Genomic DNA, 22,665 nt, shown 5'->3' with positions numbered 1-22,665 from the left:
GAATTAACTTAGTTGGTCTTTAAGGTGCTACAGGAAGGAATTTTTTTTATTTTGACTATGGCAGACCAACACGGCTACCCATCTGTAACTGGTCTGAATTGGTGATTGAAGAATGGAGAGATCTCTCTATGTGGAGATCTGAAGACCCAAGGATTACAAATTTGATTAAGGTGAAAGTGGGAGCTTTGGGGACATTTGGATTTGAAAGGAGTAAGAAACAAGATTTGGGCTCCACTTTTAAACATGGAGGTCTGGCTGGAAGAAACATTGTCCTCATCGGGCTAGAGCATCTCTGAGATCTGGTGTTTAACATTAAGGACTATCAAAAAAACCGGCAGAGAGGAACTGAGAGACAATTAAGAGCCTCGGACGTGAGATCCCCAGGCTGATAGTAGATTAAGACTGATGGACACTTGTTGGGGATTGAAACCGGGAAAGGGGATGGGGTGGGGTATGGGGATCCAAAGGGTGTATAATTATACATCGTCTTTTTATTTTTATTCTGTTTTGTTATTTGTATGAAAAATGGGGAATTCGTGCAAGGGAATTTGGGTCGACTTTAGAAAAAGGATTTAAGAATGAGTACTGATGTATAAATTTTGATATTAGTAAAGTAAAATCGGTTTTTTATAATGAATTAAACATAAAAAGGTTAAAAAATTGGGGATAAGAACTTGTTAAACTAACAATTTGAATTGGAATATAAGAAGGGGAGGTGTGGGGAAGTCAGGGAAATATGTTACTGAAAAATAAGGATTGTAAACTGTATATGTTTTTAATTTTTCTTTTTCTTTTTGGCTTTTTAATTTACTAAAATGGAAAATCTTCAATAAATATCTATTATAAATAAATAAATAAATAAATAAATAAATAAATAAATAAATAAAATACAACATTAAAACGTTAAAATGCAGCCTCATCACAGGAGGAGAAAGGAAAAAAGAAAGAGGGAGGGAATCAAATTGAATCCAAGCCAAAGGCCAGGCAGAACAACTCTGTCTTACAGGCCCTGTGGAAAGAAATCAGATCCTGCAGGGCCCTGGTCTCACCAGGCTAGAGCCAGTGTTTAAAAAGCCCTGGCTCTGGTTGAGGCTAATGTAACTTCCTTTGGGCCCGGGACCTTTAGGGTGTTGCTATTTATGGACTTTACGGTCCTCCATGGGCCATACCGGGAGAGGCGGTCCTATAGGTACGAGGGTCCTAGGCCATGAAGGTCTTTAAAGGTCAAAACCAGCATCTGAAATCTGACATTGTACTCCACCGGGAGCCAGGAAGAGGAATAACCTGTTGGCTGTTCTTGAAGATGCTGAAGCTGATATTTCTAGACATACGTCACCTGTGTCAAGCATCTACAAAATCCCACAGGTATGGCTGCTTTGGTGTTAAGATGGAATTGTGCCTCTGCCATGGGCTTTTCATTCTTTCCAGTGTTTCATTCACACCCAGTGTGGTGTAGTGGTTAAGAGCGGTAGTCACGTAATCTGGGAAACCGGGTTCGCGTCTCCGCTCCTCCACATGCAGCTGCTGGGTGACCTTGGGCCAGTCACACTTCTGTGAAGTCTCTCAGCCCCACTCACCTCACAGAGTGTTTGTTGTGGGGGAGGAAGGGAAAGGAGAATGTTAGCCGCTTTGAGACTCCTGAAGGGGAGTGAAAGGCGGGATATCAAATCCAAACTCTTCTTCTTCTTCTTCCTTTTTGGACTCTCCCAAAGGTGAGGGTGGGATGGAACCTGGAAGCAGGTGCACTCAACATTGGTGTCAAATGCCCTATGCCACCCCACCACTGCTTTTAAAAACCATGTTGCTTGTTTACAATGCATTCAAAACACAGTTTTTTGAGTAATGTAGTTGAGTCCCTAGTCTAATATTCTGGGATGTGATTCAGTCCCACAAAATATTGAGAGTTTGGAGGCATTCCTGGAAGACCTCCTTCCATTCCACACGGTCAGCATTTTGTCTTGTTCTTTGTGTGCGTGTGTGTGGGACTGTAGTTGGTCAACTGTCTGAGATTTGTCCTGGAACCACAGCAAAGCACTCACCTCTTCCTTTGCTTCCTGGGCAAGTTATGGATACACTGGTCCGACTCTTCATGAAAAAACCCAGTTCCCCTTTTTCTACCAGATGGCCCCAAATGTAGATGCCCAGAATCTGGGGATTGTCCAACTGCTCCTGAACTTCAGATGGATGTGGATTCGCATATTGCATGGGAAAGTCATTAAAACAATAACAATAATTTATTTATACCCCGTCCGTCTGGCTGGGTTTCTCCAACCACTCTGGGTGACTTCCAGCAAAATATTAAAATACAACAATTCATCAGATATTAAAAGCTTCTCTAAACAGGGCTCCCTTGAGATGTCTTCTCAAAGTCAGACAGTTGTTTATTTCTTTGACATCTGGTAGGAGGGCATTCCACAGGGCGGATGCCACTACCGAGAAGGCCCTGTATCTTCACTTCCTGCAGTGAGGGAGACAGCATAAGACCCTGGGAGTTGGACCTCAGTGTGCAGACAGAAGGATGGGGGTGGAGACACTCCTTCTGGTATACTGGGCCGAGGCTGTTAAGGGCTTTAAAGGTGAACCCCAACACTCTGAATTGTGGCCAGAAACGTACTGGGAGCCAATGTAGGTCTTTCAGGACCGGTGTTATGTGGTCTCGGCAGCTACTCCCAGTCACCAGTCTAGCAACCGCATTCTGGATTAGTTGTACTTTCCAGGTCACCTTCAAAGGTAGCCCCACATAGAATGTGTTGCAGTGGTCTAAGTGAGTCCTCAACACCAGCCCGCCCCGTCACCCAAGAACAGCACTTCTGTCTTGTCATGATTCAACCTCAATCAGTCACCTGCCATCCATCCTCCAACCGCCTCCAGACACTCACACAGGACCTTCACCGCTTTCACTGGTTCCGATTTAAAAGAGTTAGAGCTGGGTATCATCCGCATACTGATGAACACCCAGCCCAAACCCCATGAGGCACCCCACAAGTGAGAGCCCAGGGGTCTGTACACTAATCCCCCACCACCACTTTCTGAACAAGGCCCAGGAGGAAGGAGGGGAACCACTGTATAACCCTCAGCTCCCAGCTCCTCTAGACGGTCCAGAATGATGTTGTGGTCAATTGTATCAAAGGCCACTGAGATCTCCGGCAGAAGCAGGAAACAGCTTTCACCTTTGTCCTTAGTGCGCCGGAGATCATGGACCAGCACAACCAAGACAGTTTCAGTCCCAATATGAGGCCTGATTCCCAATTGGAAGGGATCCAAATGGTCCCCATCCTCCAGGCATGCCTGGAGTTCTTCAGCAACCACCAGCTCAATCACATGAATTTCTTCATGGGAAGCTAGACGCCTCTTGGAAGAGAAGCTCTTTCCACATTTCTTATACACTTCATGCCCTGTACAGTGGTACCTCAAGTTACACACACTTCAGGTTACAGACTCCACTAACCCAGAAATAGTACCTCGAGTTAAGAGCTTTGCTTCAGAGTGAGAACAGAAATCGTGAGGCAGCAGCAGGAAGCCCCATTAGCTAAAGTGGTGCTTCAGCTTAAGAACAGTTTCTGGACCTCCAGAACGAATTAAGTTTTTAACCTGAGGTGCCACTGTATGAATTCTTTGATGGTGGATGAGACCTGCCCTCTTTTTGAAGCTCTTCCCACACTCCAAGCAGTGATAGGGTTTCGCCCTTGCATGGATTCTTTGATGGGAAGTGAGATGGGTGCTGTGACTGAAGCTCTTCCCACATTCCAGGCACTGATAGGGTTTCTCCCCTGTATGAATTCTTTGATGCAAAGTGAGTTTGTCCTTCCGACTGAAGTTCTTGTCACATTCAGAGCACTGATAGGGTTTCTCCCCTGTATGAATTCTGTGATGGGAAGTGAGATGGGCGCTCTTACTGAAGCTCTCTCCACATTCAAAGCACTGATAGGGTTTCTCCCCTGTATGAATTCTTTGATGGGAAGTGAGATGGGTGCTCTGACTGAAGCTCTTCCCACATTCCAAGCACTGATAGGGTTTCTCCCCTGTATGAATTCTTTGATGCGAAGTGAGACTGTCCTTCCGACTGAAGCTCTTCCCACATTCTGAGCACTGATAGGGTTTCTCCTGTGTATGAATTCTTTGATGTGAAGTGAGATGGGTTCTCTGACTGAAGCTCTTCCCACATTCCAAGCACTGATAGGGTTTCTCCCCTGTATGAATTATTTGATGCGAAGTGAGACTGTCCTTCCGACTGAAGCTCTTCCCACATTCTGAGCACTGATAGGGTTTCTCCTCTGTATGAATTCTTTGATGGGAAGTGAGATGGGTTCTCTGACTGAAGCTCTTTCCACATTCAAAGCACTGATAGGGTTTCTCTTCAGTATGAATTCTTTGATGGGAAGTGAGATGGGTGCTCTGACTGAAGCTCTTCCCACATTCCAGGCACTCATAGGGTTTCTCCCCTGTATGAATTCTTTGATGCGAAGTGAGACTGTCCTTCCGACTGAAGCTCTTCCCACATTCTGAGCACTGATAGGGTTTCTCCTCTGTATGAATTCTTTGATGGGAGGTGAGATGGGTTCTCTGACTGAAGCTCTTTCCACATTCAAAGCACTGATAGGGTTTATCTTCAGTATGAATTCTTTGATGGGAAGTGAGATGGGTGCTCTGACTGAAGCTCTTCCCACATTCCAAGCACTGATAGGGTTTCTCCCCTGTATGAATTCTTTGATGCGAAGTGAGACTGTCCTTCCGACTGAAGCTCTTCCCACATTCTGAGCACTGATAGGGTTTCTCTCCTGTATGAAATCTTTGATGGGAAGTGAGATGGGTTCTCTGACTGAAGCTCTTCCCACATTCCAAGCACTGATAGGATTTCTCCTCTGTATGAATTCTTTGATGGGAAGTGAGACTGTAACTGTGACTGAAGCTCTTCCCACATTCTGAGCACTGATTGCCTTTCTTCCCGCTTTGAGTTCTTTGGTGGGAACGGGAACTCTGACTGGAGCTCTCTCCATACTCCCAATTTTGATTTGGCTTCTCCACTGTGTGGATTTTGTCATGGTCTCCCCCATTCTTCATTTCCAATTCATCACCACCTACAACAAAGACAGAAACTAATTAGATCCTCAGGAAGAAACGGAGCCCCCAATTATTGAACAATGCTAATGAAAATTTGTCAAAGAGGAAGAACAGAAGATGTGAGGTCTTTCTACAGAGGCTGTGGCCTTTGTCGACCAGCATTTGTCGACCTCTTTTCTAGGACGGATTTTTGTTGCCACAATCATGAAATCCACTCCAACTCTAACATTGGTCTTCTCTTTAAAAAACGGGCAGAGGCTAAAACAGAAACCCAAACCGGACAGAAATTACCTCAACTTCCCTAACAACTCTGTGTGTGAATGTTGCCTCCAAGGTGCTATGGAAAGGGTGACTGTCACTCCAGAAGGCCGTTTTTTCAGTTAGGTCTGGTCTCAACTGTCGAGTGAGAGAGAGGTTTTCTGTGAGAGCACCTGCTGCCTGTTTTATGCTGCTATGTGCCTCAGAAAAAGTCTGTAAAGTCTCATATAGATAGAAGCACTTGTAATTCCCTCTTCATACGTAATGTAGCAGCATTATTTGATGTTGAATTATTTTGGATTTCTGAGCTTATTGTCTTGAATAAAAAATGGAATAAATGTAGAAATAATCAAAATCAATACATAATAGATATAGATATATTAGATATAAGCACATGCAAACGTGTTTTAGTATATCAAGTAATGTAATGTGTCCTGTATAAACTCTATAAACAGAGAATCTTGTGGTGTCTTTTCTAGAATAAAAAAAGCTATGTTTTTCAAGGGTCAAACAACCCAGGGCAACCTCCACACATATAAATACCACAGAAAATGGGTTTGGGTCCCACAAAATCCAGAAAACCACGAATAATCCAGAAAGACAGGTGCAGAGTTGTAAAGTGACACGTTTTACCTCAGAAACTGACATTAACATTTTGACCTCTTTGCCAGTGTACTCTTAATTATCCTCTCAGAAACATTTTTAAAGGCAGATCGAAAAGTAGAAAGAAATTTTTAGGATGCACATAGGAAGTTTTACACAGTGGAATAGGAGAATGAGAACAGTGTTATACAGATTTGAAGTGATACAATGTATTGAGGCAGATGTCTTACTGCCAGAGAAATTCTTCACAATTTAGGGAAAGATTATAAATTTAGAAGATTTCATCGCAGTTTTATAAGAAACTTTTTGGTCTAAGACATGAAGAAAAGTAAGATTGCCAGAGTCATGTGACAGAATTGTAACTATCATTGAAAAGTTAAAGCTGGCAGAATATTCTATGTCTGAAGAACAGAAAGGGAGCTATATTGTAGGATCTCCTGGGGGGGATGTATGTATGGAATTTCAAAACTGATCTTATGATCCAACGGGGAGCTTTACCAAGAGCGTCCAGGATCCCACGATTCTCCTCCTTGACTTCCTCATGCAGAGTTCGTTGCTTCTACTGCTGTGTGATGGAGCAGTAACTTTTTTGACATTGGTAGGGCATTCAGGTCACGGCACTGGTATTAGACATTTTGAGCTGCCAATACATCGTGGTGGCCGGGGAGCTGTGATGTATTCCTAGCTCAAATTCCCTGCAGATGACAAAGGCGCAGGCAGGCAGGTGGTGGAGCCCAGAAAGGTGCTCACCTTCTCAATCTCCGCCTGCCTGTCTGCCTCCCCCTACCCCCAGGCTGAGCAAGCCCCAATACCTCTCTGGCTCCATCCCTCCATGTCCCCATCTCCCCTCCCCTGGAACTCACCAGATCTCTCTGAGAGCCCTAGAGAGGAACGCTCAGAGGTTGTGAGGAGGGATGCAGGAGACAACCTGACCAGGTCAACCGTCCATCTTCCCCCTTCCATCCCCGCTAGCTTTGCAGGATCCATCTCTTTCATCCTTCCTGAAGAGTCAAGGAGCCAAAACAAGCTGCAAGGTCCTGGGAGAGATGAAGACGCAAAGGGAGCCTCAAAGGCCCTGCAGGGAAGAAGAAGAGAAGAAGATGAAGCGTTTGGATTTGATATCCCGCTTTATCACTACATAAAGGAGTCTCAAAGCGGCTAACATTCTCCTTTCCCTTCCTCCCCCACAACAAACACTCTGTGAGGTGAGTGGGGCTGAGAGTCTTCAGAGAAGTGTGACTAGCCCAAGGTCACCTAGCAGCTGCATGTGGAGGAACGGAGATGCGAACCCGGTTCACCAGATTACGAGTCTACCGCTTTTAACCACTGCGCCACACTGGCTCTCACTGGATTCTCCTGACCCTGGAAAAGCACAAATGGGGCAGCCCCTTCCCAACAGAAACCCCATTTATAAACATTTCCAGTGGTTCCAATTTCCTCTGTTTACTCCTCTCCCCTCTTCGTAAGACCGGCATGGTCTGCACAGTAGAGACCTGAGAATAGATCCCATTGAACTCAGTGGGGCTTATGGAAAGAACTTGGGGCAAAAACCAGGCCCCTTCTTGTCCCCAAACCTGAAGACTGCAACACCAGGCATGCTTATCTATGGTATCATAAGGCAAAAGTTCATAAAAGTTTTCATAGTCATAAAGAGCTGTTAACTGAAACTGACAACCAATTAAAATTAAAGGACTTTGAAGAAGTAAGAGAAAATGTAATAGACTGGTTACACTATTTACAACTAAATGAAACTTTTAAAAATCATGAAAAGAAAGGATTTAGTTATCAAATGTCAAGATTTCAGAGAGAAATACTCAGTGGCGTAGCGTGGGGGGTGCCAGGGGTGCCGGCCGCACCGGGCGCAACATCTGGGGGGGCGCGAGTCCAGAGGGAAGGGACAAGTTCCTTCCTCCGCCGGGCTCCCCGCCGCCACCGCCAGCCTTGCGCCCTAGCGCGCGCGCCCCCCGCCGTCGCTGTGGCTGCACTCCGCTCACTGCTCGCAGGAGGAGCAGCCGCTGCAGCAGCGCCGACGCCGCCACCAACGCCTGGCCGGGCACCCTGCACCCTGCCGCCGCCGCCATCCCCTCGGCCCAGCCACAGGCGGCGGCTGCTTCTGCCTCCATCCTCCTCCGGGCAAGCTGCGTTGTTTGCGCGGCAGCGCCAGCGGCAACTCGCAGGTTAGGGGTTGGGGGGGCGCAAATTACTTGCCTTGCCCCGGGTTAGGGGGCGCAAATTACTTGCGTTGCCCCGGGTGCTGACAACTCACGCTACGCCGCTGGAAATACTAGAAGGTAGTATAAAACAGCTGTCAAAAATGAACGATCTGCTTTTGGAATGGGACACCAAAGAGGACCAGGTCAAATGCGTTATGATAAAATGGGCGAAGGATGTGGGACATAATAAATTAATGACGGACTGGCTTTGGAAGTTAGATTTGGAAGTTAGGCCACCGAGACCACATAACACCGGTCTTGAAAGACCTACACTGGCTCGCACTACGTTTCCAAGCACAATTCAAAGTGTTGATGCTGACTTTTAAAGCCCTAAACAGCCTCGGCCCAGTATACCTGAAGAAGCGTCTCCACCCCCATCGTTCTGCCCAGACACTGAGGTCCAGTGTCCTTCTGGCAGTTCCCTCCCTGTGAGAAGCCAAGTTACAGGGAACCAGGCATAGGGCCTTCTCGGTAGTGGCTCCTGCCCTGTGGAATGCTCTCCCACCAGATGTCAAAGAGAGAAACAACTACCAGACTTTTAGAAGACATCTGAAGTCAGCCCTGTTTAGGGAAGCTTTTAATGTTTAATAGATTATTGCATTTTAATATTCTGTTGGAAGCCACCCAGAGTGAATGGGGAAACCCAGACAGATGGGCGGGGTATAAATAATAAAATATTATTATTATTATTATTATTATTATTATTATTATTATTATTATTATTGGTTTTAAATTTTCTGGTGTTTTGATGGTATTTGTCCCCGGTTAAATTAGCAAAAATATACTTCTCACTCGCTGGATCAACACCTTGTTGTGGTGAGTGATCTTGCACGTTCCTATGACCCTTGTGAGCGAAGCCATCGGGAATCTTGTAATCCCAGCAGGATCACCCTACCACTTTATTAATGATAGTGGAAGTGATGCAGAGAGTGACTCTTCTGAATATTCCTTGTATACCAGGAATCTTTACAACCCCAAGTAGCTGATTCCCCAAAGCATCTGCCCTGCAAGCAAAAGAAACCTCTGACAAGCACTTGAAGAAGCCCAACCTGGAAATAGGGCCCCATGTGCTTCCCCATCTCAGAAGTCCCACCTGGCCCTGAGGGAACCGGATTCGCAGGAGAAACAGTTCCCCTCTCCTCTCCTCGGACAAGTGAAAGGAAGTCTCCCCTGCTGAAGAGATGGCAGCCCTGCTTGCCTGGAATTCACATATTGCTGACCACGCTGCACTGATTCTACCAGTCTCCTCGCTAGAACAGAGGAGCAGGAACATGATGGCACAGCACCTTCTCCCTCGTCACAGAAGGAGACACAGTTATAACCATCTCAAACCAATGCGAAGCTCTTGCTCCTGCAAAAATTACCCACAATGCAACTGCATGACAATCAAGTGACCTAGCTTTTATCCTGGAATGTGGCCAGGTGGTCTGCATCCAGCAGAAATCCTTGTTTTAAAGCTTTCTCTCCCACCATTGCGTCATAATGATCCTGGAAACATGGACAGCGGATGAGCTGTTACTCAATGGATTTCATTCATTCTCAACTGGGGCAGATCTAGGGGTAAAGTGTGGAAGAGCGAAAGGGGGCCTGGGGGTCTTAGTCTCCACTACCCTACGTGCCATTTCAAGCCCTCTCCCCTCATTCAAGTCACAAGCCAGGGCAGTGTTAATCCAATTCAGCCACCAGGCCCTGTTGGTAATTTACGCTGATGTGACCCCAGTGAGGCAGAAATCTCAGATCAGAGACTTGTGGGTTGAAAGGGAAATTTATACCACTGACCTTATTTTGCTTAACCCAAAGGCATCTGTAGTTTTAGGAGGGGATCTCAATGCCAGATTGGGCCCTAATCATCATGCCCTTTATGCACAGCACAAATGCTCTCCTCCCAACCGTGAAGCCAGTGGATTCCTCCTCACCCGTTGTTCCAAAGATCAGAAATCAAACTTTGCAGGCATCTGCTTGGCTCAAACAGCATTCAGGCTAAACCTCTACATCTTAAATGGTGCCCTTGAAAGTGACTATCCTCTCTGGCTCCAGAAGGAGAGCTATAGACCAGGGGTCAGCAACCTTTTTCAGCCGTGGGTCGGTCCACCGTCCCTCAGACCTTGTGGTGAGCCGGACTATATTTTGAAGAGAGAGAAAAATGAACGAATTCATATGCCCCACAAATAACCCAGAGATGCATTTTAAATAAAAGGACATACAGTGGTACCTCGGGTTACATACGCTTCAGGTTACAAATGCTTCTGGTTACAGACTGCGCTAACCCAGAAATAGTACCTCAAGTTAAGAACTTTGCTTCAGGATGAGAACAGAAATTGTGCTCCGGCGATGTGGCAGCAGCAGGAGGCCCCATTAAATAAAGTGGTGCTTCAGATTAAGAACAGTTTCAGGTTAAGAACAGACCTCCGGAACAAATTAAGTACTTAACCCAAGGTACCACTGCATTCCACTCATGGAAAAACCAGGCTGATTCCTGGACCGTCCGCGGGCCGGATTTAGAAGGCGATTGGGCCGCATCCAGCCCCCGGGCCTCAGTTTGCCTAGCCCTGCTCCTGACAATGTACTCCAAACCTGCCTGGTGTTTTTACATGAGCAGAATGTGTGCTTTTATTGAAAATGCATCTCTGGGTTATGTGTGGGGCATAGTTCCCTAGACCAGATATAGTCTGCTACATAGTTTGGTATACAAAGTACGTCCTGGAGGCTGACATCAGTATAAACGACCAAACTGATTAAAGAAAGAAAAAAGCTGAGCTACGTTAGAAAAGCGATCCAATCATAAGAGATCTCGCTCCAATCGCCCTGCTACAAATGTAGCGGTTTCTGCTGTCTCCTGGTCTCCTTGATCTGCCAGGAGAAAAGACACAGTAGCGATGCCGGTCAAGAGGAAGAAGACCCTTCCTCCTCCTCCTCCTCCTCCTCCACTCTTGATCGAGACTCCAGGGCTCTCTCTGCAGGCTCCCCCCTCCAAGACCCCCCTCCCCCTCCCCCACGGGGCCAAGCAAGAAGAGCGGGGCAGAGCCCTGGCCCCCTCGCCCCCCCCGACTTGGCGCCCCCCATGCACTATCTGACCAGCCCCCCAGGCATCCTCCCCCGCAGCCCCTTCTCCCCATTCCACCCGGAGGGAGAGGGAGGCGAGACTCACCCCCAAGCAGCTCTTGCAAGAGAGAGAGGGAGACGGAAGCAGCCCCTCCGCTTGCAGGCGGGAATGGCGAGGGAGGGGCTTTGGCTCGGGAGGACCTTGCCCCCCCCCCACGCCTCCACTTCCTGTCCTCTCTAGAAACCCAGCTCTGTGCCTTTTAACCCTTGGCAAGCCGAGCACAAGAGGAGCAACGCAGGCAGGAGCCCAGGAGGAGCCGCTAACCCAGAAATATTACCTCCTGTTAAGAACTTTGCTTCAGGATGAGAACAGAAATCGCCTGGAGGTATGGCAGCGGCAGTGACAAACCTAGAGAGCATCTTAAAAAGCAGAGACATCACCTTGGCAACAAAGTTCCTTATAGTTAAAGCTATGGTTTTCCCAGTAGTGATTTTTGGAAGTGAGAGCTGGACCATAAAAAAGGCTGATTGCTGAATAATTGATGCTTTTGAATTATGGTGCTGGAGGAGACTCTTGAGAGTCCCATGGACTGCAAGAAGATCAAACCTATCCATTCTTAAGGAAATCAGCCCTGAGGGCTCACTGGAAGGACAGATCCTGAAGTTGAGGCTCCAATACTTTGGCCACCTCATGAGAAGAGAAAAGACCTTGATGCTGGGAAAGATGGAGGGCACAAGGAGAAGGGGACAGCAGAGCACCAAATGGCCTCGAAGCTACCAGCATGACTTTGACCAAACTGCAGGAGGCAGTGGAAAACAGGAGTGCCTGGCATGCTCTGGTCCATGGGGTCAAGAAGAGTCCTAAACGACTAAACAACAACAACACGGTGGCGGCAGCAGTGGGAGAAGAAGAAGAAGAAGAGTTTGGGTTTGATATCCCGCTTTATCACTACCCTAAGGAGTCTCAAAGCGGCTAACATTCTCCTTTCCCTTCCTCCCCCACAACTCACCCTCTGTGAGGTGAGTGGGGCTGAGAGACTTCAGAGAAGTGTGACTAGCCCAAGGTCACCCAGCAGCTGCATGTGGAGGAGCGGAGAGGCGAACCCGGTTCACCAGAGTACGAGTCTATCGCTCTTAACCACTACACCATACTGGTTCCATTAGTGGTGTCTCAGGTGTCTCAGGTTAAGAACAGTTTCAGGTGAAGAACGGACCTCCGGAACGAATTAAGCTCTTAACCCGAGGTCCCACTGTATATGCAACCTGAGCATAGGTAGCAGGGCTTCACCGCGTCAATACTCCACGGAGCATCAGCACGGCATTAGTCACTGCTTTGAATCCAGCACAGAGCATGTATGTCTTTGTGCGTCCAACTTCCATCCTGCTTCCAGCTCCACTCACTCAGACAACTCTGGCTTTTGTTCTCCTACCTAGCGGCTAGGTGGAGGCAGGGAGGCCCACTCATATGTCCTACGGCACAGGGCAACTTCTTTGGTTGTGCCAGCCATGGCACCGCTCAAAATCAGTCTCATTCACACATTAGCATGACTAAAAAGGTAAAATAAAATACTCAGGATTCCGACTGGTACAGAAAAAGGGTTCTTTACTTACAATTAATTCATTTTCACAATAATGGCCTTGGATCCTAAGCCTGTGTAGCAAATGCATAGTTTGGGGGTACTCTTGGATACGCCTTTGTCACTAGAGACCCATGTGTCCTCTAGGGCTGTTTGTGAACAGGAATAGCCTGACCACTGGAGCACTGGAAAACTTGGAGCTGGACTACTGCAATGCACTCTTTCTGGGGCTGCCCTTGGGTCTGGTGCAGAAAATCTAGTTGGTGCAACATGATGTGGCCAGATTGTCCTTGCGAGATTTTGGTCAAGAACATCTGGCACCACAGCCCCCCATTTGGAGGAACTATCCACTTAATACTATTTTCTGCTTCCTGCAACTTCCATTCCTGATCCACAAGAGGACCTCTTCTCTTATTCCATGGCTACTAAGCTTACTCGGGAGGCACCTTGATGAAAGTGTCAGGATGCGGTGTCTTTCCCCCACACAACATGACTCCAGCAGTTAATTGTGGTGGTCAGGTGGGATTGCTATGAGGAATTATGGGAAATGTAGCAAGCCATTGTGTCAGCAATGAACGCATTGCTTTGACTGGGTTTGAGCCATTTGACATGATTTCTGATCGAATCCCACAAGCCTCTGCACCTCTGCCATTTTCTCACTGCCTGACAGTCATGTATAGCATTCTAAAACACAGACCAGTTGCTTCACCGGGCGTCCTCAGTACATAAAGACAGAAAGTAGCTTTGATGTAGATTTTGTTAATCTTTAGGTTGATCTTATAGGCCAGGAAGAGAGTTCACAAGGAGATGGTAAATACTATCTTTCTTTCCTATGGGTTTATGACCTCTGGGTTTCCTAAATGCATTCCTCCTTGGTTCCTGTTTATTTAGCTTAACCACATTATGCATACTCAAGTAGGAACTAGTTTCTTTGTAGTTAAAAGGATTTCTCTGATCTGACTTTGTCCCACGTGGGAGATTTTTTGAAATGCTCAGAGGAAATCTGACTGGTTCTTACAATAGCTGTGTTAAGAGTTCTTTTGTTAATAAAAGGGACCTGGGCCGGGGTGTGGCAGATTATTATTGGCACTTCCTCCCAGAGTCTTGCTGGCCAAGCCTCGTGTGTATTTTATTAATCAGGGCCCAATCCTTTCCTTCACCTTACAGTGGTACCCCGCAAGACGAATGCCTCGCAAGACGGAAAACCCGCAAGACGAAAGGGTTTTCTGTTTTGGAGGCGCTTCGCAAGACGAATTTCCCTATGGGCTTGCATCGCAAGACGAAAGCCCATAGGGAAATGCTGGCGGTCGGGAGCAAAGACTTTCGCCCACAGCTGGCCTTCAGAAGAGGACCTCTTCTGAAGGCCGGCGGGGGGCAAAAGTCTTTGCTCCCCCCGCCTGCCTTCCCCCCCGCCTGCCCCGGGCGATCCCCCTTCGGAACAGCATTTTAAAATCTCCAAGGGACAGCAGAGAAGTCTCTGTCCCGGGGAGATTTTAAAATGCTGGGGGTCGGGAGCGAAGCGTTCGCTGCCGACCCCCAGCATTTTAAAATCTCCCCCTGTCCCGGGCTGTGAAGGGCTGCCTTCAGATGTCTTTTAAAGATAAGATAGCTACTTATTTCCTTCACATCTGAAGGGAGGGCATTCCACAGGGCAGGCACCACTACCGAGAAGGCCCTCTGTCTGGTTCCCTGCAACCTCACTTCTCGCAATGAGGGAATATTTAAAGGTGTAATTTAAATACTTCATCATTGATCCCCCCTCCTTTTCCTTCCAAGCTTTCGCTGTCAGAGATGCATTATATGTTACGGCTGAATGGGAGATAAGCAGGTCATAACTTACGCTGTGAAATTCATAATTTTAGCAAAGAATTTTTCTTATGGAGGTGGAAATCATCGTGCAAGCGATAGATTGACGTGCATGTGCAACCCACACGTCATTTTCGGACCCAGAAGACAAGGGGGAGGCAAAATGGGCTTTTGTATGACTGCTACTGTGCGATGACCCAGAATGCAATCCCTGTGCAAATGACGAGTTGCCTGTACTTAAGTTGTGTTGTATTGGAGAAATAAAGTTCTGTTTGGTGGGGATGACTGAAAATCCTTGGAGTTCTTTGTAAACCTCGGAATGTGCAAATAGGTAAAGTTTCTGTGATAATTCAGATGGTGCGGAAGGTTGTTAGTGGAGAATGTGTCTGGTAAGGGGGAAGATGGCCTTGGGGATGTGGAGATCCAGGCATGTCAGCGTGATCTCAGGACTGCAATACCTCAAGGACCGCCTCTTCCCATATAAACCTACCCAGACCCTGAGATCATCTTCTGAGGCCCTCCTTCGTGTGCCTCCTCCTTGAGAGGTCCGTAGGGCAGCAACACGAGAGCGGGGCCTTCTCTGCAGTGGCTCCCTGTCTGTGGAATGCTCTTGCCAGGGAAGTTTGCCTGGCGCCTTCATTATACACCTTTAGGCACCGGGCAAAAACCTTCCTCTTTAACCAGGCCTTTGGTTGACCTGATTGACATCCTATACCCTTTTAAAATGTGGCTCCTTTCGGGGGGTGGGTGTTATTGGGTTGCTGTTTCTATTCTGGTTATATATGTTGTGATCTTTTCTGTGAACTCCCCTGAAACCTCTATGTATACAACAGTATATAAACTCAGTAAATAAAAAATAATAAGAATAAGAATCTCCTTGTAAAGGGAATGGGTTTCATGAGTTCACAGGGCTCAGGTGTAGGTACTCTATGTAGAGCATGTATATATTTGCATACTTCCTAAAAGAATATATTGGTCCTGACCCCAACGAAGGTGCATTGCCATTTAAAGTCCAAGCTGACCTTTCCACCCTATGCTGGCCCATGTCAAAACAGGGCAGCTGCTTCTCTGTGTTCTTGCAAACATGTTTTCTCCAGCTCTGCATCTGCTCCTCAAGCCACAGAGGGACTCCAGAAGCTTGCCAGGGCGATGCCTCCCCGCCTCATAAATATTCTTATTTTTCCCGGGGATTTCTCCAGGGATTTCTCCAGAGATTCATAATTTCTCACACTGAGTCTGAAAAGTCTGGTGCATAAAATATCCCCTGTCTTGTCAATTCCCTAAACAGCTGCAGACACTGAGAGGGATAGAGCAAAAAGCCTACATCACAAATGAAAAGTGGCTGTGCTCTTCCTTCTTTCCCTCGTGCTTTTAGGACACCCCAAACGGGCTAGTTTTAAATGTCACCACAAACATATTTTTGAGGGTGGCAGGTTGTGCACAACCATCTCATCCCCCTGCAATCCCAGGGGATGTGTTAGAGCGCCCCAACCTTCCAGGTGGCCCCTGAAAGCCTATTTTGGTTTAAGAGAGGGATGAAGCTAATATTGTTTTCAGGGTGGGTTGCTTGGACCCCCTATGTGAATTTCCTCTTGTCCTTGGTCACAAGGAATGGGTTTCAAGTCCCCCTGACCTATGTGGCCCCTTCAGCCCCCATTTTGGATTAAGGGCCCAATGAACCTGAACGTTTTGCTTGGGATGGGCTGTGAGGACTCAACACAACCAACTCATCAATTCTTTTCTTTTAATAGTTTTTATTTGATTTTACAAGTATAAGATTATAACAATACAACCATACATATATATATATAAATATCTCTCCAAATCTTTGGACTTCTCACCTTCCCCTCCATGGGTTTTCAACTGCATACTGTTCAATAGTCCATATTTTACATCACTCCATTTTCTCCATAGCAATTGCTAAAATACAAGTGTTATTGCAATCCTGCTAATGTTTTCATCTGCTTACAGTGGTCATCATTAGTTCAGATCAGGAGGAATCGGTTTTGATTTCCCCCAATCTTCCACAGGCTCCATGAAACTCCCCCCTTTTCTAAACTTAAGGGTCCAGTGGAGCTAAACATTTTTGTGGGTTTCATGCTCTCTATAAGTGTGGTCTGTTGCATGTCCCCACAGCCATCTATGGGTCCCAGAAACACAAGGGTCCTGAATACAAGAATCATAAAGTTCCCGCACCACTTTGATTGTGCAACGCACCCTGATTGCTTCCTGGTGTCTGGAGTACGGATGGCTCCCGCCTCCCGTGATTCTCCAATACAGTTTTTGGAAGTTCCAGGCAGCTGTAAAAGTTCTAAACAGTTCTAGAAAGTTTATAAAAGTGAAATCTTAGTCAGCTTCAACAGAAGTATAGTGTCCTGATCAAGGGACGTAATAGTCCCACTCTATTCTGCCTTGGTCAGACCACACCTAGAATACCGTGTCCAGTTCTGGGCACCATAAATTAAGGAAGATATTGATGAGTTGACAGGTATGGGGTGGAGGGTGACCAAGATGACCAAGGGCCAGGGAGAAATGGGGGAGACCACCTCTCCATCCTCACCCTCCCAGGGAGGAGGAAGAGGAAGAAAGTATAAAGGGAAGTCACAGTTCAGAGGCAGATGAGGGGGAAAGTTGGGAAATCATGGGAGAGCCAGAGCAACACCTGGCTGACACGTCATTAGAAACCATTCTAGACCCACCATCTTCCAGAACCCGGCAAGCCTTGAAAGTAGGAGAGCAAAGAGCTCAAAGACAGAGGGTACTTAGCAGCACCCGCAGAGGAGGTGACGATGAATGAGGAAGTGAGAGAGCCGGGGGCTGGAGATTCACTTGGAGAAATAACAGGAGTGACAGTGGACATCCTTGTTCTGTTCCACGACAAATTACAAAATTTTGGTAATGTGAATTCCCTGTGATCTATGTGACCTATATCTTCCAAAGTTTTAACAAATTTTCAGCCAAATCCAAATTTCATAACTACTTCCATTAAGTTGGATAGTTCTACATGATCAAATGAGGGTAATGATTTTTTAAATTGAAAAATAATATTTTAAGAATCAGATGCTATCTTTAGCTTTTGCTGTCAGGTGCTCCTTTGCATTCAGATCAGGTCTCAGCAAAATAATGTAGCATTTGGGAATGAAGATGCAGCCCAGGAGCCCAGCACTGGAGGCCAAGATGGAGAAAACCTGAACGGCTACCATGTATTTCCCTTTGGTGCTCAGGTAGGTGGGCACAAAGGACACCCAAACACTGCAGAAGACCAGCATGCTGAAGGTGATCAGCTTGGCTTCATTGAAGGCCCCAGGCAGCTTCCTGGCTAGGAAAGCCACCGTGAAGCAGATGGCCGCCAGGAAGCCCATGTAGCCAAGGGCACCATAGAACATGGCCACAGACCCTTCGTTGCACTGCAGGATGATCTCCCCAGGCTGGGAGTGCATGTCAGAGTCTGGGAATGGTGGCGAGATCCCCAGCCAGATCATGCAGATGACAACTTGGACACAGGAACAGGAAATGACAATGGAGTTGGCCAGACTCTTCCCCAGCCATCTCCTCACTGAGTTCCCTGGCTTGGTGGCCAGGAAGGCCAGAACCACAGTGATGGTTTTTGCCAACACAGAAGAAACAGCAATAGAGAAGATGATGCTGAAGGCCACTTGTTGGAGAAGGCAGGTCCCTTTCCTTGGCGTCCCAATGAACAGGAAGGAGGACAAAAAGGAAAGCAGGAGGGAGACCAGGAGGATGTAGGAGAGGTCCCGGTTGTTGGCTTTGACTATGGGAGTTTCGTTGTATTTCATAAAGATTCCTAAAACAAAGCTTGTGGCTAAGGACCCCAGTAGGGCAAGGGAAAGTAGGACAACCCCCAGAGATTCTTCATAGGCTAGGAAGGTGATATGCTTGAACACACATTGATCTCGGTTCATGTTTGGATGCTGATTTTCTGGGCATTTTTTGCAATGGTCTGCATCTGCAAAAGAGAGAGAGAGAGAGTAATGTCTACTACTCTGGATTCAGCCAAGCCCTGAGCAATATCCAGCCTCTTGGGAGAGATTCAGTTGTAGACCAAGTCAGTCTGGGACAGCAATAGAGAAGATGATGCTGAAGGCCACTTGTTGGAGAAGGCAGGTCCCTTTCCTTGGCCTCCCAATGAACAGGAAGGAGGACAAAAAGGAAAGCAGGAGGGAGACCAGGAGGATGTAGGAGAGGTCCCGGTTGTTGGCTTTGACTATGGGAGTTTCGTTGTATTTAATAAAGATTCCCAAAACAAAGCTTGTGGCTAAGGACCACAGTAGGGCAAGGGAAAGTAGGACAACCCCCAGAGATTCTTCATAGGCTAGGAAGGTGATATGCTTGAACACACATTGATCTTGGTTCATGTTTGGATGCCGATTTTCTGGGCATTTTTTGCTTTGGTCTGCATCTGAGAGAGAGAGAGAGAGAGAGAGAGAGAGAGAGAGAGAGAGATCTAATAGACTGGATTCGGCCAAGCCCTGAGCAGTATCTAGCCTCTGGGGAGGGATTCAGTTGTAGACCAAGTCCGTCTGAGACAGCCACAGATCACTACAGGTATTTAATTAGGTTTTTCTAAACATTAGCTCTACCCCGAAGAAATTTGGGACAGATTCCAGGGCTAGAGATCCCCAGCTTGGCCTCTGGCAGGTTGGGCTGCTTGGAGCCCCTTATACCAGGGCCAAAAGGAGGATCAGGGGTCTGTGCAGAAGTCTAATATCTACCCTAGGTCCATAACAATCTCCCTCCTGAAGGACCCCGGGACAGTTAAGTCTAGTCAAAGGCAACTATGGGGTGCAGCGTTCGTCTTGCTTCAGGCCGAGGGAGATGGTGTTATCTCCCTTCAGGCCGAGGGAGAAGTGGTTTTGAGAGATTCCTGACTGAACGCTTCTCTCTTCCCCAAGGCCAGCCTTTCCCTTGGAGTCACCCACCTTCCTGAGTGGAGATGGTCCCTTCTGCACAGGGAAGACATTCATAACAGCAAAGAGGCTTCCCTTCCTGAATCACCTTGACGGATCCAGGGCGACAGCTTTCCACACACCTGGAAGTAGGAAGGGTCTAGGCACAAAGACAAAGAGCGTCAATGAGAATTGTTCTTTGAGGGATAGTATCTGCTGTAGCATCTAGACTATAGCTTGAAACTAAGCATGTCCCATCACTGTCCATTACATGAATTATTCATGATTAAATTCAGGAAAAAACAAAGGACCTCCATTAAATAAAGTTCTGTATATGGGCCATGACCTATTCACTACTAATAAAATTCATATAACAACCGAAAAGCAAGGAACCCCCCTTTCCCCAGACACACAGTTTAGCAGGAAGCCTCCTTTGGCACCCAGCTGAGCAGAGGAGCTGTAGGAACTATCTGGAACAACAGCCCAGTGCTGGAGTTGACAGGCAACTGAGGGCAGCAGCCCACAGAACAGGGAGCACTTATTAGAGCTCATAGAAAAGACAGCAAAATGACAGGCATGATTCCCACTTCCCGTCACCTGATTGAGCCACTTGGGCCACACAATGGCCTCCTGGTCGATGGTGCACTTCAGGTCTGGGGATCCCTGTCTGTCGATACTCCCAAACTTCACTCTGAGGACGGATTTATTGGGGAACACCACCCAGTTCACAATGTCCAAGTCGGCTGCCAGCTCCCCGTTCTCATCCAAATACACTCTGTCCATGGAAGAATTGTAGAACTGGGTGTTTCCTAGGAAAGGGTGGAGCTGGAACAGAAGCAAAGATGAGAGCATTTAGAATAAAGGGAAGCATAGGCCCCTGTTTTGCTGGCCCAGAAATGGAAAGTGAGCGAGGTCCCAGCTAAAGAGGATTGGCAGCTTTAGTGGACAGAATATGGAGAACTTGCAGATTTAACATACAGAATAAGAGAGCAAGAAGAACATACATTGAAAGAAGAGTGGAAAGCAGTTATTGAATATATGGAAAATAACTGTATACAGCTGAAAATGGTGGCAGCATTAAGATAAATTCAACCACGTAAATAATGTTTGATGGATGTAAAAGTAGAAAACTGATTTGAATGGTTATAGCAAAATATACAGGGATTTAAAATGAACCATGGAAAGAGAAGAAGGGAAGTCATCGGATATTTCAGAGTTTGTAAAATGTTTATTTGGAATTGTTAGATTGAAAATTTAATAAAAATTATCTAATAATAAGAATAATGGAAGCATACTGACAATCCACTTCCCCTTTGCTTAGGGCTGGTTGCAGACTCAAATAGTAATGGAGAGATCTTGTCACTTTTGGTTCATACTGTTTTCTCTCACACACAAACCCCAATCTTAAATTCAGTTCTCCACATTTCTGAAGCATTTTTTAAATAATACTAATAGAAACTCATCAGAATTCTTCAGCATTTCTGTGTCATTTTCTCCTAGTAAGCATGTTTTTGAAGGATCCTGCCCCCTTGGATTGTTTCAGAAAGAGTGAATTAGGTTCGTTTTTCCTTTCAAGGCAACCTGAATGAAATCTCCAATATGGGCTTCAGCAGGGAAAGGCAGGAGCTTGGTGGAGGGAGCAGAGAGCCAGAAGAGAGTCAAGTGGGTGTCAAAGGAATAGAGACTAGAGACAGCCTGATCAATGTCATCTCCCCTGTCAAAAACAATTCCAACTTGCGGGATAAGGAGAATTGGGCACATGATGGGAGCAGTTGCTCGGGGGGCTGTGCAATGAGGCAAGAATAAGAATAGCAAACAGAAATGAAAAATGTATATGTATTAAGGAAAGTTTATTTTTTATATATAAATATTTTTATTGATTTTTAGCATACAAAATTATAAAACGTACCACACAGTTTATCACAAATACATTCTTCTTGGACTTCCATCAGCACCTCTGATAATCCTCCGTCTGAATCACTTCTTATGACTTTCTTAACTTAATATTGCCTTTACATCTCTTAAGTATAGAGATGTATTAAGGAAGGTTTAAAATGGAAAATGGGTAATGTGTTTTGCAAACTTTGGGTTTTTTCCATTGTAGTTTTTTTCTAAAGGGCTCTGGGCTCTTGCTGAGATTAAGATTAACTAACTGGTTGCTGTTCTCTGCTAGCCAGCATGTGAGTGTTGTAAACTTAGATCATGTGATGAAGGTATTGGATTGCAATATCTCCTTTTTGAAGGGAGTTGCCTTTTTGTCTTTGGCTCCAAAACTCAATAGAGTCAATATGGAAAGGAAGCTCTCCTGAAGGTAAGAAAGACAGAGAGAGAGATCCCGAGCCTGTGCTGGACAGAATGATGTTCTCATTCTGTTATAAAGAGTTCTGCCAGTAAAGAGTGAATAATATTTCTATGGGCCTGGATGATAATTCATTTCCAAAAGGAAATGAATGCTTCCAGTTCTTATGCTTCCAATCATTTCAAACTGCACAATATTCAATATCTGCAAGACTACAATCGATTGTCATGCTCAGTTGAGATGTCTATGAAGGGAAAGAAAATACCTGCCATGGCTGTAGCCTTTGAAGTCCCATTCTCTCAGTTCCCCTCTGCTTAGATCTAGATGAATATGCAGCATTTAAGGCATGAGCCACGGCTTGCAGAGTGTTGTAGATCCTGTAGCTGTCTAGAGAGAGGATTCTTTCCAGATCATCTTGGGGAAGCCTCTCCAGTTTCCCTCTCTCTCTGCATCTTGTCCGGCCTTTCACTGAGAATGCATGCTTTAAATAAAAACAATTAAAAGCATCCTCCCAAAACTTCTTAATACCAAAGAAAAAGGGTAGAAAATCACCATATTTTGCCCCTTTACTTGTCTCAGTGAAGAAGGAAAATATACCATAGATGTATTGGAAAGATATCTCATTATACATCAGCTCCAGGGCGACATCCCACAAAACTGTTGTGATGAAGATTTTCCCAACAATGAATTTCATCCCTATGTCAAAAAACTGCTGTATAATGAGTAGTCCATCTAAGAAATAAGTCATTTCCCCGTAGTAAACAAATACATGCACTTGCCTCCACTTGCGGAATGGAAGACGAGGAATGTATACTGCATTTGTATTCAGTCCTTGGATGCTTAGTGAGATGACAACACAGACACCGCTCTTGATGAGCACGGGTGTCAAGCTCTTCAGG

The 22,665-nt window shown here is 46.2% G+C and overlaps 2 protein-coding genes across 5 annotated transcripts; both read right to left on the bottom strand.

Annotated features, from left to right (window-relative positions):
- Window positions 1-1,974: 1,974 nt before the first annotated feature.
- LOC310701430 (uncharacterized protein) lies at window positions 1,975-10,255 on the bottom strand. Of its 4 annotated transcripts, none has more exons than XM_083492249.1 (3): window positions 10,026-10,255; window positions 6,786-6,997; window positions 1,975-5,078 (listed from the first exon to the last, which is right to left on the bottom strand). In XM_083492249.1, the coding sequence occupies exons 2-3, from the start codon at window positions 6,916-6,918 to the stop codon at window positions 3,526-3,528; spliced, it is 1,686 nt and encodes a 561-aa protein (XP_083348375.1). In that variant the 5' UTR covers window positions 6,919-6,997; window positions 10,026-10,255; the 3' UTR covers window positions 1,975-3,525. The 4 variants fall into 4 exon arrangements, with proteins under 4 accessions (XP_083348375.1, XP_083348374.1, XP_083348376.1 ...); XM_083492248.1 differs by having other exon boundaries at window positions 10,052-10,255; XM_083492250.1 differs by lacking the exon at window positions 10,026-10,255 and adding an exon at window positions 6,421-6,487 and having other exon boundaries at window positions 6,786-6,920.
- Window positions 10,256-17,616: 7,361 nt separating this feature from the next.
- LOC310700983 (vomeronasal type-2 receptor 26-like) lies at window positions 17,617-22,460 on the bottom strand (the record flags this gene model as incomplete). The annotated part of the gene is made up of 4 exons (XM_083490939.1): window positions 17,617-18,527; window positions 19,501-19,627; window positions 20,065-20,292; window positions 22,032-22,460. The coding sequence occupies 4 exons, from the start codon at window positions 22,458-22,460 to the stop codon at window positions 17,617-17,619; spliced, it is 1,695 nt and encodes a 564-aa protein (XP_083347065.1).
- Between the last annotated feature and the right edge of the window lie 205 nt (window positions 22,461-22,665).

Source organism: Podarcis liolepis, assembly GCF_965112155.1.
Source record: "Podarcis liolepis genome assembly, chromosome: 2".
NCBI classification, from domain to species: Eukaryota; Metazoa; Chordata; class Lepidosauria; order Squamata; family Lacertidae; genus Podarcis; species Podarcis liolepis.
This window is presented reverse-complemented; position numbering and strand designations above follow the sequence as displayed.

Excerpts from the sequence above, each read along its gene's own strand:
- LOC310701430 (XM_083492248.1), bottom strand. The coding sequence starts at position 10,110 with ATGCTGTTTGAGCCAAGCAGATGCCTGCAAAGTTTGATTTCTGATCTT. Across the intron at positions 6,998-10,051 it reads TCTGATCTTTGGAACAACGG|GGCCTTTGAGGCTCCCTTTG; the intron begins GTGAGGAGGAAT and ends TCTTCCCTGCAG. Across the intron at positions 5,079-6,785 it reads AGGGCTCTCAGAGAGATCTG|GTGGTGATGAATTGGAAATG; the intron begins GTGAGTTCCAGG and ends TCTTTGTTGTAG.